Genomic DNA, 18,886 nt, shown 5'->3' on the forward strand with positions numbered 1-18,886 from the left:
GAGCATATTGGTTCGGGCCGATTTCTGGGCTCTCTATTCTATTCCATTGATCTATATGTCTGTTCTTGTGCCAGTACCAGGCAGTTTTGAGAACAGTGGCTTTGTAATACATCTTGATATCTGGTATTGAGATCCCACCTACTTTGTTCTTTTTCAGGATTGCTGCAGCTATTCGGGGTCTTTTTTTATTCCAGATGAATTTTTGGAGAGTTCGTTCTAGATCTATGAAGTATGCCGTTGGTATTTTAATGGGAAGTGCATTGAATTTATAGATTGCTTTGGGTAGTATGGACATTTTAATGATGTTGATTCTACCAATCTATGAACACGGTATGTTCTTCCATCTGTTTATGTCTTCCTCTATATCTTTTTTCAACGTCCTGTAGTTTTCTGGGTAGAGGTCTTTTACCTCTTTAGTTAAGTTTATTCCTAGGTAGCTTAATTTTTTTGGTGCGATGGTAAACGGGATTGTTTTTATAATCTCTCTTTCTGAAAGTTCACTATTGGTGTATAGAAATGCCTCAGATTTCTTGGGGTTAATTTTGTATCCTGCTACATTGCCAAATTCATGTATTAAGTCTAGTAGCTTTTGGATGGAGTCTCTAGGGTTTTGTATGTATAATATCATGTCGTCTGCAAATAAGGACAGTTTTACTTCCTCTTTTCCAATTTGGATGCCTTTATTTCTTCTTCTTGCCGAATTGCAATGGCTAACACTTCCAGTACTATGTTGAACAGGAGTGGTGAGAGGGGGCATCCCTGTCTTGTTCCTGTTCTTAGGGGAAATGGTGTTAGTTTTTGTCCATTGAGTATGATGTTGGCTGTGGGCCTGTCTTATATGGCTTTTATTATGTTGAGGTATGATCCTTCTACTCCCGCCTTACTGAGAGTTTTTATCAAAAATGGGTGTTGAATTTTGTCAAATGCTTTTTCTGCATCAATTGATATGACCATGTGGTTTTTTTCTTTCAATGTGTTTATGTGATGTATCACGTTTATTGATTTGCGGATAGTGTACCATCCTTGCATTCCTGGGATAAATCCTACTTGGTCATGGTGTATGATCTTTCTGATGTACTGCTGGATCCGATTTGCTAAGATTTTGTTGAGGATTTTGGCATCTATGTTCATGAGGGATATTGGCCTGTAATTCTCTTTCATTGTGTTGTCTTTACGTGGTTTTGGTATTAGGGTGATGCTGGCTTCATAGAATGAGCTTGGAAGTGTTCCTTCCTCTTGAATTTTTTGCAGTAGTCTGAGGAGGATAGGTTTTAGTTCTTCCTTGAATGTTTGGTAAAACTCCCCTGTGAAGCCGTCTGGTCCTGGGCTTTTGTTTGCTGGAAGCTTTTTGATGACTGCTTCAATTTCTTCCATAGTTATTGGCCTGTTGAGATTTTTAGATTCTTCCTGATTGAGTTTTGGAATGTTGTATTTTTCTAGGAATGTGTCCATTTCCTCCAGGTTGTCTAGTTTGCTGGAGTAGAGCTGTCCATAGTATTTTTTAACAATCATTTGTATTTCTGTGGGGTCTGTTGTTATTTCGCCTCTATTGTTTCTGATTTTGTTTATTTGGGTCCTCTCTCTTTGCTTCTTGGTGAGTCTGGCTAGAGGTTTGTCAATCTTGTTTATCCTTTCAAAGAACCAGCTCTTGGTTTCATTGATTTTCTGTATTGTTTTTTTGGTCTCTATGTCATTTATTTCTGCTCTAATCTTTATTATCTCCTTCCTTCTGCTCACTCTGGGGTTTTCTTGTTGCTCTCTTTCTAATTCTTTGAGTTGTAGAGTTAGATGATTTACTACCATTTTTTCTTGTTTTTTGAGATAGGCTTGGAGAGCTATAAACTTCCCTCTCAGGACTGCTTTCATTGTGTCCCATAGGTTTTGGATTGTTGTGTTTTCATTGTCATTAGTTTCCAGGATGTTTTTAATTTCTTCTTTAATCTCATTGGTAACCCAATCAATATTTAATAGCATGCTATTCAGCTTCCAGGTGTTTGAGTATTTTGGGTTGTTTTTATTGTAGTTTATTTCTAATATTATGCCATCGTGGTCTGCGAAGATGCTTTTTATGATTTTAATCTTCTTGAATTTGAGGGATACTTTGCTTGTGACCCAATATATGGTCTATTTTTGAATATGACTTATGAGCACATGAGTAGAATGTATATTCCCTGGCTTTGGGGTGAAGTGTTCTGAAGATGTCAATTAAGTCCATCTGATCTAGTGAGTCATTTAGGATTGCTGTATCTTCGCTGATTGTTTGTCTAGAGGACTTATCCAGTGCTGTCAGTGGTGTACTAAAAGTCCCCTACTATGATTGTATTGTTGTCGATCTCTCCTTTGATATCTTCCAGGAGATTTTTAATGAATTTGGGTGCTCCTGCATTGGGTGCATATATGTTTACCAGGGTTATATCTTCTTGTTGTATTGATCCCTTTAGTATTATGAAGTGGCCTTCCTTATCTCTTGTTATGGCCTTCACTTTGAGGTCTATTTTGTCCGATATAAGTATTGCTACCCCAGGTTTCTTTTCCTTTCCATTTGCCTGAATGATATTTTCCCATCCTTTCACTTTCAGTCTGTGTGAGTCCCTTCTCATGAGGTGGGTTTCTTGTAGACAGCAGATGTATGGGTCATGTTTTTTTATCCATTCAGCCACTTGATGTCTTTTGGTTGGAGCATTTAGTCCGTTTACGTTTAAAGTTATTATTGAAAGGTACTTGTTTGTAGCCATTTCTTTTTTTGTGTGGCTGTTTTCTTTCTAAGCTTTTTATTTCTTCTTTTTATACCAGTCCCTTTAGCATTCCTTGCAATGCTGGCTTGGTGGTGATAAACTCCCTTAGCCTTTTTTTTGTCTGTGAAGCTTCTTATTTCCCCTTCAAGTTTGAATGATAGCCTTGCTGGATAGAGTATTCTTGGATTCAGTCCTTTGCTTTGCATCACTTTGTAAATTTCCGTCCATTCTTTTCTGGCCTGATGTGTTTCTGTTGAGAAATCATTTGATAATCTAATGGGAGATCCCTTGTATGTAACTTTCCGTCTCTCTCTTGCAGCCTGTAAGATTCTCTCTTTGTCCTGAACATTTGCCATGGTAATTATGATGTGTCTTGGTGTGGGTCTTTTCGGGTTCACCTTGTTTGGGACTCTCTGGGCTTGTGTGACTTTTTTCTTCCCCACCTCAGGGAAGTTTTCTGATATTATTTCTTCAAATAGGTTTTCTAATCCTTGTTCCTCTTTCTGTTGTTCTGGCACCCCTATTATTCGTATGTTGTTTCGTTTCATGTTGTCCCAAAGCTCCCTTAGGCTCTCCTCCTGTCTTTTAATTTTTTTCTCCAATTGCAATACATTTTGGGTGTGTTTTGCTTCCTTGTCTTCTAATTCATTAATTTGGTCCTCCGCTTCTCCTAGTCTACTGTTGATACTTTCAATGGTGTTTTTTATTGCAGCTATTTCACTCTTCATTTCTTCTTGGGTCTTACTTAAGTTGTTGATTTTTTCATCTGTTTCTTCTAGCTTCTTCCATATGTTATTGATTTTTTCATCTTTTTCTTCTTGCTTCTTGCATAGGTAGTTGACTTTTTCATCTGTTTCTTCTTGCGTCTTGTAGAAGTTGTTGATTTTTTCCTCCATCCGGTTTATGCACTTTAGGACCCTTATTCTGAATTCTTTTTCTGTCATGTTGCATGCCTCTGTATTACTTAGCTGCTTTTCTGGAGAGTCCTCCTTTTCTTTCTTTTGGGGTTTCTTTGTCTACCCATGTTTGATCTCACTGACATACCTAGACGTTGAGTAGTTCAGTGGCTGCTCCCTGGGTGGCCGTGACTCCTTGGTCTGTGGTTGTTCTTCGGGCGGTTGCGGTAGCTGCTGCTCCTCAGTTGGCAGCAGCTCCTCTGGTGGGTGCTGTTCACAGCTGTGGTGGCTCTTTTGGCTGGTGGGGGAGGCTTCACGTACAGTTGCTGTTCCTCAGCAGAGGGTGTGGTGCTCAGGAGGCTGCTGTTGCTTGGATCTGCTGCATTGATTTAAAGGCACAAAATACAACACAACAAGGCACCACGTACCAGGCACTAAACACAAATATATTCACGATATTAATAACCCCAAATAAAGGTGACCACTCGAATTAAGAGAATTAGGGGATAAGGAAGAAGGAAGAGAAAAAGATAAAATAGAAAAAAGAAAAGAAAAGTAGGGACCAAAAAAAGGAGTGCAAAAATGAAATTGGTAAAAAGGAGGGGGGAAAATAAAAGCGAGAAAAGAAAAGAAAAAAAAAAGAGCAAAAAGAGAGAATGAAGTGGAAGAGGGGAAGAGACTTTTTATATGCAGAGAATACTCCTATAGATCCGCCACTAATCCCAACAAATTCCAGCAACAGCTCCCTGGAGATGGATGCAAACTAGAAAAAACTAATAATATAACGATGAAAACAGAATGGAGGACACAAATCCCAAAATAAAATAAAGAAAAAATAAAATGGCACTTTAAAAAATGGTAAAATGGTAGCAGTAATAATACTGGTTAAAAATAAGAAGGTAGTAATTAAAAGGGTAAAATCAGGTGATGGAAAAAGAAGAAAAAGAAAGAAAAAAAAAGAAAGAAAAAAAAAGAAAGAAAAACAAAGAAAAAAAATTGGTTTCTTAGTTAAAAGGTGAAAAAAGAAAAAAAAAATTTGCAGTAGTGAAGGTCCTTCGGTTCTTCTATTCTTCAGTCTGGCTCGCCTTTAGTCCTGCCAGGTATTTAGGAGAGTGTTGAGTTTCCCTGCGATACACTGTTCCTCTGTGTTGTAAACCACAGTCCTTATTTTAAAGCAGGTCGTATTTGTTTCCCAGACTGCCTTATTTTGTGTTTAGCAAAGAGTCAGTTTGTGGCTCAGCCTCTGGGTGGCAGTGTTCTGGGGTTGGCCTCTGAGGCTATACAGCTTCTTATCGCAATTAAAACTGATTTGGAGAGGTCAACTATCCAGAGCTGGTAGTTACCGGCTTAATAGTTACCGGCTCTGTGTTGTTGCTGGGATTGAAAATCCCTCTATAGGTCAGACCCTGTTAACTCCCAGGGACTGATCAGATTATTTTAATCCTTGATCTCGTTCAGGGTGGAATCTGGGTGTGGCTGTGCTCCTTGCCTGGGGGCTGGGGGTAGGAGTCTCACTCTCCAGATAGAATGGCTGCCCCAGTCTGGGCTCAGGGGTGTCTCAGCACTCAATTCGCTGCCACCTCTCCCGGCCCCCCTTCTCTCCTCAGTCTCTCCCCAGATTCCACTCCTCTGCACCCTCTCCCTCTCTTCAGCACAGGTGAGTGTCTGTATCCGAAATATCTTATGAACAGGATTCAGTGAAAACAAACAAACGCCGGTCGCGGAAATGGGGAAGGCTTGGATTCTGTAAGCTCTTCTCTTATAGGCACTGCATGGTGTGGTCAGCTCTTCAGGCTGCCCCCTTTAGGCTCAGTCCTCCGTGATCACAGAACCCAGCTCTCAAATCCCCCGGCGGTGCCAGGAATCCCGCGGATCTCTTTTCCCCAGTCAGGGGCTGTGCCTGTCCCAAGGGATGCGGCCTCCCTCCGACCCTCTGGGCTCGGAGGTCTGGCAAACTTTCCTGCCCAAATCCCTGTTTGTTTTTTTTTACCTTTCCAGGAGAGTTCTGCCCTTCCCAGCTGCAAAGGGTCTCACCAGCTGAGCAATTTTGCAAATTCGGGGTGGGTGTTATTAGTTTCAGCTGCTCACTCCATTTGCTTCTGGACACAACCTGGGACGTGTCTGCCTATACCGCCGCCATCTTCAGAATCTCCCCACAGCTTTTTCATTCATCTACTGATGGGCACTTGGTCTGTTCCCAAATCTTAGCTATTGTAAATAATGCTGCTATGAACATAGGCTTGCATATATTCCTTCTGATTGGTGTTTTGAGGTTGTTAGAATATATTCCCAGAAGTGGGATCACTGGGTCAAATGGCAGTTGTATTTTTAATTTTTTGAGGAAACTATACTGTTTTCCATTGTGGCTGCACCAGTCTGCATTCCCACCAGTAGTGTACTAGGGTTCCCTTTTCTCCACATCCTAGTTTTCTGTGGATGTTATTTTCTTGGAGAAATCATTTTCTACTCTTTCACTCTGAGTCTAACTTTGTGTTTGCAGCTTTGATGTGTCTCCTGAAGGCAGCATATGGTTGAGTTTTGTTTTTTGGGCCAATCTGCTACTCTGTCCTCCTTTTTTGGTGAATTCACTCCATTTATATTAGAGTAATTACTGATGTATGAGGATTTCCTTTAGCCGTTTAGTCTTTTGCTTCCTGGTAGCTCTGTGCCTCCATCAGTCCCTTTCCTTTATGTTTCTGTCTGTCGTTTTTGTTTGGTGATATTCCATAATTCTTCCCTCTGTTTTCTCTTCTGTTTAAGATATTTGTCTCAATTTGGATGTTGTGTGTGTGTGTGTGTGTTTACCATTAGGTTTATGAAAAAGAAAGTTTCATTATATACAGTTTTTTTCTTTTGAATGCATCTGACCTCTGTCCTTCTTTGCAAATTCATTCCTTACTCCCACCCCTTTTATGTTTTTGTTGTCACAAATTATCCCTGTTTATTCTGTAAGTTTTTTTGTGATTTTATTCATAGTATTGTAAGCTTTTGTTCTTTGTTTCAGGTAGCGTAACACCCTTGAGTATTTCCTGCAGTGGAGGTCTTCTGGTGATAAATTTTCTCAATTTCTGAATGTCTGGAAATGTCTTTAGTTATATTAGTCTTCTGAAAAATATATTTTTTAAATTAATTTTTGAGAGAGAAGTAGGGAAAGGGGGAAAGAGAGAAACATTGATGTGAGAGCCCAACATTGATCAGCAGCCTCCTATATGCCCTCTACCAGGAATTGAGCCTTCAACCCAGCATGTGCCTGCTCTTGACTGGGAATCAAACCAGCAACCATTTGGTGCATGGCATGATGCCCAACCAGCTGAGCCACACCAGCTAGGGCAGAATATATTATTCTTGGCTGGTAATTTCTCTTTTTCATTGTTTGAATATTTGGTTCCACTCTCTTCTGGCTTGTGGAGTTCTGCTGAGAAGTCTGATGATAACCTAATGGGCTTTCCATTATGAGTTCCTTTCTTTTCCTTGGCTGCCTTAAGAATTCTTTGTCATTAATTTTTGACAGTTTTAATAATATGTGCCTTGGAGAAGGCCTCTTTGGATTGAGGTAAGTAGGTGTTCTGTTTGCTTCTTGGCTTTGAGGATTTGACTCTTTCCATAGGTTTGGGAAACTGTCATCAACTATTTGTTTGAATAGGTTCTCCATTCCCTTGTCCATTTGGAATGATTCTTGGAACATGGTATTGAACATAATTAATTCTTTAATGAATGAATGAATCCCTTAACATTTAGATTTTTCAAATAAATTATTCAGCAGTTGGCTAAAATAAAAACTATGGAGACATTTAATAATCCTATATAATAAAAGCCCAGGAACAATAACAGCTTAACGACCAGAATGACTGCTTGACCAGTCACTATGAGGTGCATTGACCAGCTCTCAGTCCCTTCCCCTCCCACGCCCCTGCCCGCAGGCACTGATCACAGGATGGCGAGTGGGGAACCACAGGGATCCCGGGTGGGTGGCGGTATGGCTGTACTAGGGACTGGCGAGCAGGCGGGATGGTAGACCTCTTGGTCCCACCCTTTATTCTGCAGGCTCTGATCGCAGGATGGTGAACTGGGATGGGTGGCGGTGGGGCGGGACTAGGGATTGGCGAGCGGGCAGAAGATGGCCCTGATGGCAGGCTAGGCCGAGGGACCCTACTCATGCACGATTTCATGCGCTGGGCCTCTAGTATAAAATACACATCTACATGTCACAAAATTAAGTTATATTAGTTTATATTTTTGTTTATTTATTTCAAACTTTCATATTTGCAGGCAGCGTTTATTAGATGCACAATATTTTAAAAAACAGCTCTTAGCTTTTAATATTCAGCTTATTTTTAAATGGTAATTATCGCTCAGGAAATAATTCACTAAAAGGCAAATATTAGGATAGTAAGTTTAGGGATCAGGAAATGTTGATTCATTAAAAATATTATCATGATTCATCACTTTTTGCTTATTTTAACATTTATTTATTAATTCTAATTAAAATCATCAACCGTTTATACTAGTTAGAACTAAAGAAGAACATCTGAATCGAAGAGTGAGAGAACCTGGGAACCTGAGGCCTCACTGAGACTCCCAGAGGTCATTATTTCTGTGTGACTGTGGGCGAGACAAATCCACGGTTGCTTCTGATGGCTTCTTGAAGTGCTTCCTCCAGTCTTTCCATTGTAGAATATTTAGGAAGGTCCAGAATACTATGACACACGAGTGCTCTTAGGTAATCTCTTTCACTCAACGTTTCAGGACAGCGAAATGTGATTCTCATTTCTTGTAATCCTCTTGCAGTCTGCCTATCATTTCCTGTAAGAAAAACTGGAAAGGAATCTTTGGATAAGATATACCTTAGTGCCAAGCTCACGTGGCTCAGTGGTTGAGCATCGACCTACGAACCAGGATGTCAAGGTTTGATTCCTGTTTAAACACATGCCTGGGTTGCGGGTTTGATCCCTAGTGTGGGGAGTGCAGGAGGCAGCCGATCGATAATTCTCTCTCATCATTGATGTTTCTATCTCTCCCTTCCTCTCTGAAATCAATAAATACATATTTTTAAAAAAGATATTCCTTAGGAAGAACAAAATTTAAAATGAAAAGAAATTAATCACTTAATTCGGTAAATATTTATTAAATACTCTTGTGTGGAGAGAACTACCTGGGACTATGGGGAGCATAGAAAAATCATGACATTTGGTCTTTGTCCTCAGTAAGTTCATGGTCTAGTTGGGGGGAAATTACATAAGTTTGACCCTTGAACAGTGTGGGTTTAAACTATGTGGGTCTACTTACATGAAGATACTTTTCAAAAATACTGTAAATGGATTTTCCTGATGATTTTCTTAACATTTTCTTGTCTCTAGCTTACTTTATTGTAAGAATACAGTATAATATATATATGTATATCTCTATATAAAATATAGAAAATATGTGTTAGTAGATTGTTTATGTTATCAGTAAGGCTTCTGGGCAACAGTAGGCTATTAGTAGTTAAGTTTGGAGGGAGTCAAAAGTTATACAGAGACTTTCCATTGTGTGTGTGGCCTGGGATCAGTGCCCCTAACCCCCAGGTTGTTCAAGGGCCAACAGCACATGAAAAGATAATAGCAAGGTACAGGAGGTTTATTTTAGCACAACCAAGAAGTATGAGGTGAAGAGCCTGATGAAAGCCCTAAGACTGAGGGCAGGGAGAGAAGGGCCAGGCTGGGGTAACTAGGAGACTTCACTGAGGTCACATCTGGCTAGTTGAGTGCGGTGGGGAGGAATGCTAAGGAAAAATGCCTGAAATAGCGAGATATACATGAGCTCACTGAATGTACAGACATGAATGCACAGATAATGGAGCCACTGGGCTGAAGTACATGTTTCCCATTAAGAGAGCATAGTGGAAAGGGAGTTTGGGTTTGTGGAAAAGTAGGCTGGGTTTGTGGAGAAGTTGTAATTGTCCTCCAGCATCCTCAGGAGCAACAAAATAGCAAGAAGAAAGAGGAGCTGAAAAATGGGATAAGGAGGTGAAAGAATGTCATTGTGTGCTGTAGGGAAACTTTAGGGTTCCCTCTCAGAAAAGTTTGTATAGCCCAAGGGCACAGAGCTTAGTGGTCAATAGCCTGGGCTTTGGATCAGCCTGCTGTGTTCACATTCTGGTTCTGACACTCACCAGGTATCTGAACATAGGAAGCTACTAAATGCTCCAACCTGCTTTTTCCTCAGATGGAGAAAATAAGTACCTACCTCATAAGGTTGCTATTGGGACAAAGGGTGTTAATAGCTACAACGTGATCAGTACAATGGCTGGCATAGAGTAAGCACACAATAAATGCTGTTATTATCATTAGTGGTCATTGCTACTATTATTATTTCTAAAATAGGACAGTTTACATTGTCCTAATTCCATGGGACTTGATTATTAACTGAAGTTATGATAAAAAGGCTTGATTTGGAGCAAGCTAGAATGAGGAAAGTGGATGCAAACTAAAATTGGAGGTGGGATTAGAGTCAGTGTAGAGAAGGTAGTAAAATAGTGGTATCTTTATTATAATTTTTTAAAATGGTGAACAGGCTTATGTAAGAGAAAAACCATTGGTCCAGAAGGGAACTTGAGTTATAACCCCTGGGTTGCCGTTAACACTCTTGATCCACCACAAATAAGATATTTATCTTTTTAAAAGATATATATTTATAGATCCTTCTATTACTGTAATACTTACAGAGGAATTGTCTCTTTTCATCCAAAGTTAATCTGTGGAAAGCTTTCCAAAACATCTGTATAGTAGGATGTGATTCATGGTATTCTGGCTCATATAGTGAATTCTTGAGAAAAAGGAGGAAATGGGTTTTAGGGGGGAACATATAAACATAGTTCAGAAGAATTGGGGGCATTAGTTAGTACCTACCTTTTCAAATTGTTTCCAGTCATAATCAGTATTTCCAATTATTGCTGTCCTCAGTTCTTCAGGATGGAAAAGTCTAAGTATCTCTTTGTCACAGACTTCATAAAATCCTCTCTGAAATTCCTCATAAACTGCCTTTACAGAAGTGTTGAAAATGTAATCAACACACTGAGAAACATAGTTGGTCCTTGAAGGAAATGAAAAAATAAAAAAAGTCCAATAACATACTTTATCAGTGCCTAAAATATTCTTGATTTTGCCCTTTTTACCATTTCTATTAAGAAAGAAAAGTAAATTCCTTCTGCTGAGCACACAACCCAGTACTACTCTAAGATATAAAAACATCTGATCAGCTAGAAGGAAGGAAGGAACCTTGGAGTATAGAGCAGAAGGAATAAGACTGTTTTACTTCCATTTTCCTAGATGCAGACAGGATCATATCTTAAAAACACTAAAACATTCCATTCTCCTTCTTAAAATCTTTCACAGGCTTCTCAAAGGCTGAGCACAACCTCCACAGCAGGATCAAAAAGCCCTCCATGATCTGACCATTACTCTACTCTCCAGCCTCTTCCCACTTCCATTTGAGTCTCTGGCCTCCCTGTCTCCCTTGTAGTTAGGCCATAGCATGCAGTGCTTCCCCCTTTCCTATCAACTTTTATCACTCATCAATATGTATGTCTTTCTCAGGGCTGGTCCTCTGTCCCTCTTTCCCTCCACACTGACATGTCATTGTGTGAAAATTATTTATGCAGCCTGTCCTCTCCACTACGTGAAGAATTTCCTGATGGCAGGGTTGCTACTGGAGCTATTTCCACCAGAATCATAATAGTCTCCCTCCCCTCTAGCATCCTTCCTGGACTATCCTATCTATATCAATCCCTCTCTGCCCTCCCCGCTAACCAGTGGCATGCTGGTAAATGTTTAAAAATCAGTTATCTGAAGGGAAAGAGAAAAAGGAAATGCTCATTGGCAGCATTCGCCAATTTCTGAGGTATAAATATTCCCACTATGGCTGATTTCAGGCTACAAACACTTTAATAATAAACTGTGAACATTTTTGAAAATTTAACAATCAATCAGCTCTCACAAGTTGGTACCAGCTGCCTCCAGCACACCTCCAACCTGTAACTCTAGTCTCTTCATTGGATTTAATTTTCTTCAGAGTATTTATCTGACATTCTATTACATAGTAATTTATTCTTGAATTGCCTTTTGGTCCTATTGGAATTTAAGCTCTATATTATGTCTGTCTTTTTCACTGCTATATCTCCAGCACCTAGAATAGGGTCTAGTACATAGTAGGGGCTCAAAATAATTGTTAAATGAATAACTAGTGAAAAGGGCTACAAAGGAAATATTTAATTCTGGTTGTGCTCAGCCTTTGAGAAGCCTGTGAAAGTTTTTAAGCAGGAGAATGGAATGTTTTAGTGTTTTTAAGATATGATCCTGTCTGCATCTAGACTCCTTCTCCTCTTCTCTTACCATATAACTGTTCTATCTTTCTAAAAGATGAGGAACTAAAATGATCATCTGAGAAGCTAAAATACATTTATAAAGTAAAGTGACAAACATTTTATGTATATTCAACGCATATATTCTAGGTCTCAAAACTTACTTGTTGGTTTGGTCCACAAGTATAGAGATCCCATTTGGAATTAAATCAACATTATGTTGGTCCCATCGTAGCTGTAATATATGTTCAGGTAGCAAACATGAAAGAAAGTCTCAATAATCAACCATATTACCATTAATGCCAATTTACAGGATATCCAAAAAATGCATACACACTTTAACAGCTGATCGCTCAAATTGATGTTTCTTTCTTTTCAGATTTACTCCATTGGAATGAATAATTATTCAAAGTGTGTGTACATGTTTTGGGACACTCTGTGTTCTTCCCTAACAAAATTTAAATAACTGGGAGGTAAATAATTATCTATGCAGTTCAGCCTTTTGAATACATAAAACATTTTAAAACCTACCCTAGTATATGTTGTAGATTGCTTTTAAGCATACATTGATCCATTTAGTTATTTACATAGATTGAATAATCACTTGTATTTGCACTTTATTTGTGAGTACACAGACATAAGGTAAAAAATGAGGAGCAGGTAGAGAGAAAGCCTTACAGTACAGAAGTAAAGTACCATTCAAAAAAGGCATCCCAGATTTGAGGTATAATAAAACTAGAGGCCCGGTGCATGAAAATTCATGTACTGGAGGGGGTTTCCTCAGCCCGGCCTGCCCCCTCTCACAGTCCGGGAGCCCAAAGGGGCGCAAGGCGACCCGGCAATCGAGGGGAAGACGATGCCCACATCACACTTCTGCTGCTGCCAGTGCTGAAAGCGCAAGCCTCAGCCGGCTGTGGTTACCTGAGCCTTGGGCGGCCCTGAGTGGCTGGGGGGCTGAGGGGATGAGGGAACTCTGGAGGTAGGCGCCCCAGACGGGCTGAGGGGACTGGGTGCTGCCATTTAGTGGCTGTGGGTGCCTCCATTATTGAGGGCGTGTTAGTCAATTAGCATATTCCCTCCTTATTGGCTGTGGGCAACACCATCTTTGAGGGTGTGACAGTCAATTAGCATATTCCCTCCTTATTCATTGTGGGCGCTGTCATCTTTGAGGGTGGGGCAGTGAATTAGCATATTCCCTCCTTATTGGGTGTGGGCGTTGCCATCTTTGTGATGGCCTGAGGGTCAATTAGCATATTCCCTCTTTATTAGGTAGGATTATTTTTTATAAAGATTAAAGCTAAAACATAATTTGTTGTTCACTAGTACTGTGAACCCTAAGCAAGAAGATGCCTACTAAGAAGGGCTCCTTGTGGCTAAATTAAAAAACAACAACAGCCTAGCAGCTGTTTCTACACAGGGACCTGTCATGCAAACTGCACTTAAGGGAGAAGCTTGCACTGAACTACCTGCTTACACTGTGTTTCTGCCATGTGAGCCAGCCCTTCTAAAGGAGTTCCTGGAATCCTATTTTATCCAATAGGATTGAGGCTTTCTCCATCCAATAGGAGCTGCACAACTATATCCCCATCAGCATCTTCATGGACCAATCAAGGCAATGCCTTTTGGACCAAGCAAACTGTAAGCATATGGAGTCCTCATTTGCATGAGGATGAATCAATCAGGGACCAGGGTTGGGGACTTCTGTCTATATAAGCCAGCTCCTCTCTGACTGGGGGAGTGCACTTTCCATTTCCACTGAGGACAGGACTATGTTTCCCAGACCGAGCTGAACACCAAAGATGTCTCACTGGAGCAGAGCACAGCAGACCAGCACAGACAAAAGCAGACTGCTCAGATGGAGCAGACCAGAGTGAAGCAAAGCAGAGTAGCCCAGCCCAAAGCAGACCCACAAGGAGCAGACCAGAGCAGAGCACAGGACTGAGGAGGAGAGGAGAGCAGAGCAGAGCTGTCTAGCAGAGAGGGGCCTGGCCCCAGGGCTGCCTCAAAGCCATGCTGTTTTCACAGCTGTGCTGTACCAATTGAGCTGATTTGCACTGAATAGTTTCCTTCATTGCACACCAACTTGGGAATTCCTGTTGGCACTGAATTGGCCAATAACCATGGGTTGACAGTACTCACAGAAAAGTATATGCAAAGTGCTTCTCCAATGTCATCAGCCTCATAATTTAGAACTTCTTGCAAATTCCTAATGAAAATTTTGGTTTAAAATTTTAATTTATTGGTCTTAAAACATTTCAAAAGTAATAAATGTTCAATGGAATAATTGGGGGCAACAGAAATGTATAAAATGCCATGTAAATTTCCTCTCCTGCACCATCCCATTCTCTCTTTCTAGAGTTAACCTCTATTTAGTTTTGATTGCTTGAACCACTGCTAACACAGATACTGCTGTGTCTTGGTAGAAATTACAATAAAAAGTCCCTGCCTCTAGACCAGTGATTCTTAACCAGGGTGATTTTGCCCCCCTACCCTGAGTGGATATTTGGAAAAATCGGGAGACATCTTTGGTTGTCATAATTAGAGGAGGGTTACAAAACAAAACAAAAAAGCAATTAGAGGAGGGTTGCTATTCACATCTAGTGGGTTAAGTAAGCCCATATGCAGCTCAACATCCTACAATACGCAGGACAGCCTTCCACAATAAAGGATTCTCCAGACAATAATGCCAGGCGTTTCCCAACCCCTCCTCTACATTGACAATACAGGGCATAGAGTATAAATCTAGCCAGTGTGTTCTTCCACTAACAGTACATGAGGGGAAAATCCTTTTCCCCAATCTGGCTGTCAACTCTGTATTTTATGAAAAACCTTTTGATAGTTGTCAATCTATAAAGCAAAAAATGACATTTCATTTGTATTTCCTCAATTACTAGTAAGGTTGAGCATATTTTCATTTTTTGATTAACCATATATATACATATGTGTGATGACACATATACAGTACCGGGGTTGGCAAACGTAGGTTTACAGTTGTAAGTATGTGAAATATGGAGTTTATTTATTAATTATTGTCTTACTGTTATTATTTTGTATCTTTACTTATGATTTATCTTTAAGATAATGATGGCTGGAATTTAACCTACTTTTGCCCACCTCTGCATATTTATACATCAGAGATACTGTACTAATCCTTTGTCTATCATATGGTGCCAGTATTTTCGTCAAAGGATATAGTTTGCCTTTTAACTTAGAACAAGCATTTTTCAACCCTTAAAAATTAAGTTGATAACATGCTGATTTATTTAAATAAAGTAGATATGATTAAATACAATTTATTCAAAATAAATATAGTAGGTATGATTCGCATTAAGAATACTGTGTACTGTCTAAAGCAACTGTTTCCATCCGGATAAACTGAAGACACCAGGCATTGTTTATTGTACTGGTCAATAATTAGAGAAACATTTGGCCTTTTCCATTTTTGAAGGTTTACTTGACTATAAGTCATGCTAAAATTCAAATTCATCTAAAGAGCATACATTTATTGAAACTGAAGGCCTTTTGTGTGTCTGTGTCTCTGTGTGGGACATCATTTATGCCGAGACAACTAAGACTTACTAGATAAAGTCCAGGAAAAACATTTACTTACTTTCCCAAAAGGGGACTGAGTTCTTTTAAATCTTCCAATGATGGCTTTTGGTCCAGAAGTTTCTTAAACAGAGCCAGTGGGAAAGGAATATCCGCAACATTTAAATGGTACAGGGAGAGTCCACACAGCCTCCCAAAGAGGAAATATCTCTTCTTCTCAATTATAGGCTAAAAAGGAAGAAGGGAAAACCCCCCCAGCCATAATGTATTATAAATAATCAGTAATCACTGGGAAATTAGATTAGCAAAAAATGTTTTTGGTTCCCTTTTCTAAGAATCACAAATTAGAAACAAAAGGAGCTTCAAGAAAATAAAAATTTGAGGTTCTTACTCTGGCTGTATTACAGTTCAAAATTCTTCCATAAGTTAAAATACAAACTAAGAGTTCACAAGATTAAATAAATGAGTGTACTTTTTGTTCATAACAGCATATCTAGAATATTAAAAAATATGCTCAGCTAGCCTTATAAACTAAGGTTTTCAATATTTAATTTTACAGTCTTTGCCTTCAAATTCATGTAGAAAAACAACACTTTGGAAGAAAGGGTGAACTTTATCTACACTTTGAGCAGGCATCAGGCATGCCAGGTATGTGTCAGACGAGTGGTGTCCCTTCGGCAATATAACCCTCAACCAAGGTGTCCTTGCAGGTACCAGCATACCGGTCAGGGAAGGTGAGTGGAAGGAAGGAAAGCGTCCTGATGATATTGGCTTCACTCTCCTCTCTGCACTGGCCACATCTGGCCAGACTATCACTACAACCCAACCAAGAGATCACTAACCTGCTAATCTTTTAAGATTTCTTTTCCAGCAACAGCCTTGCTGTTAGTAGGTGCATGACTCTGGGCCACCATCTACTTGTCCAATTTATTCTTAGAGTAATTGTGAGGATAAATGTTAAAATGTCTTTGATTTTTGAAAATGAGTTAAAAATACAAGTGTACTCCAAAGGGGGCCTCCTCTCACCTGTTCAGTTTTTATTTCCTGTATCTGTAATGGGTCCCCTGGTCCTAGCTGATTTAGTCTCTTCACGGAGCCATATATGAATCAGACTTTTGTTTTCTATCCATCCGTATAACACAATGCTTAAGAGTAAGGGGTTTGGCCTGGCTAGTGTTGCTCAGTGGTTGAGTGTCCACCTATGAACCAGAAGGTCATAGTTGGATTCCTGGGCTGGTCACATGCCTGGGTTTCAGGCTTCATCCCCAGTAGGAGGCATGCAGGAGGCAGCTGATCAATGATTCTCTCTCATCATTGAAGTTTCTATCTCTCTATCCCTCTCCTTTCCTCACTGAAATCAATAAAAAATATATTATTAAAAAAGAATAATGGTTTTGTCTAGTCCCGAATCCATATTCCAGCTTAGTCGCTTGCTAGTTGGATGTCTGTAGCTTATTTAATCTCTCTGAACCTGTTTATCTATCTGTAAAATGGGGACAAACTATCTTCCCCACGGAGTTGATGTAAGGGGTCAGCAGTACGCTATTGGTTAGGTTTGGAGAGTCAAAAGTTAAACACAGACTTCCATTGTGTGTGGAAGAAAGGGATCAGCACCCCTAAACCCCAGGTTGTTCAAGGGTCAACAGTACATCCATTGCTTGCATCTTTTTGATCTATTTTGTCCCGATCCTTCAACATCAACCTCAGGTCTCCACTTTTCCATTATACTTTCTCCAATTACTTCATTTCCCTGATAACTTTCTCACTAATAAAATTTGATACTGCCCTAAAGTTTTCCTCGAACGTTCACATTTGGATATATGCCTTGCTTGTTTTATTCTCACAACAGTCCTGTAAAGCAGGCAGAGCAGAAATTATGACAGCCATTTTATATGTGAGGAAACCGAAAACTCAGAAGCCAAAAGACTCAACCACCATCACTCGAGATTACAACTCTGGGCTTCCAATTCTACATCAGTGTATCCTTCCATACGCTTCCGTGCTCAACAACTATTACACATAAAGTCAGCAATCCAAAATTTAGAAACAATTGCTAAAGTTCATGGTGTTTTAGTCTTATCACTCTCTCTACAAATACAAAAAGAGGAAAAGGATTGTGTCGTATACTAATTTGAATCACTCACAATATTTAATACAATGTGGAGTCTCACGATATAGTCAATAAATGCTTGTTGTTTGACCCATAAAAATCCTACCATTTGTACACCTTAGCCATTTCTATTTTCTAGAAGTTCATTCTTTCTCAAAAAGATACAGATCACTTCTCAGAACTTTTACACACCCACTCATCTTTCTCTTCCTTTCCCTGTCCCCTGGGTCCCAAACTTCTACTGTAAAAAGAACACTTGGAAACTTATCAGAAAGGGGATCCATAAATTGAGACTCAACATGATTCTTTTAGAATTATTTTCTCCGTGTTTCTAATAGAGAGACAAGTTTTTTTATTATTTTAAGGTATGTTTACATTTTGAGGATCCTTGTAAAAGTATAATCATTGCAGAAATGAACTGCCTTATTAGAATTAGCAATTATCTCTAGGATTATATTAATAATTTCTCTTCTTATAGAAACATTCTAGATTACTGCATCTCAATATCTAGGAAACCACACAAATATCCATCAGAAGTGACTAGATAAGCAACATGTAGTGCATCTATACAATGGAATACTACTCAACAAAAGGGAATGAGCTTTGGTTACATTCAACAACATGCATGACTCTCAACATAATTATGCTGACTGAAAGAGGACAGACACCAAGACTACTTATGCTTCCATTTCTGTAAAATTTTAGGAAATTCAAAGTACTCTATAATGTCAGTTGTTGCCTGGGCATGGGATAGGGGGCACCAGAGGCATAGCAGCAGGGGAGGAGTTGGGTTAGAAAGGGATATGAGAAAACTTTGGGGGATGATGTGTAGGTTCATTATCTTTTTAAAAAATATATTTTTATTGATTTCAGAGAGGAAGGGAGAGGGAGAGAGAAATAGAAACATCAATGATGAGAGAGAATCACTGATCTGCTGCCTCCTGCATGCCCCACACTGGGGATCGAGTTTGCAACCTGGACATGTGCCCTGACTGGGAATCGAACTGTGACCTCCTGGTTCATAGGTCAACACTCAACCACTGAGCCATGCTGGCCAAGCTATTTTCATTATCTTGATGATGGTGAGAGTTTATTGGTATATAAGTATATCAAAACATCAAATTGAAAAAAATCTATGTGCTGTTTATTGTATCTCAAGTGTACTTCATTAAAGCTGTTTAAAAATATAAAGTGCGTATGAATTACTTGACGATCTTATGAAATACACAGGCCTGAGATTCTGCTTTTAAGAAGTGTT

The 18,886-nt window shown here is 39.5% G+C and overlaps 1 protein-coding gene across 1 annotated transcript in view; it reads right to left on the reverse strand.

Moving 5' to 3' along the window:
* Positions 1–8,219: 8,219 nt before the first annotated feature.
* The window catches only part of HERC6 (HECT and RLD domain containing E3 ubiquitin protein ligase family member 6), a gene marked incomplete at both ends in the record, with an annotated part of 65,613 nt that continues 54,946 nt past the window's right edge, over positions 8,220–18,886 (reverse strand). Inside the window, 6 exons of the mRNA XM_081111489.1 lie at positions 8,220–8,446; positions 10,333–10,435; positions 10,519–10,702; positions 12,134–12,204; positions 14,109–14,175; positions 15,580–15,746. Coding sequence (XP_080967615.1) covers positions 8,220–8,446; positions 10,333–10,435; positions 10,519–10,702; positions 12,134–12,204; positions 14,109–14,175; positions 15,580–15,746 — 819 coding nt within the window. The remainder of the gene's footprint in view (positions 8,447–10,332; positions 10,436–10,518; positions 10,703–12,133; positions 12,205–14,108; positions 14,176–15,579; positions 15,747–18,886) is intronic.

Source organism: Myotis nattereri (assembly GCF_964212035.1).
Source record: "Myotis nattereri genome assembly, chromosome: 1".
NCBI lineage: Eukaryota > Metazoa > Chordata > Mammalia > Chiroptera > Vespertilionidae > Myotis > Myotis nattereri.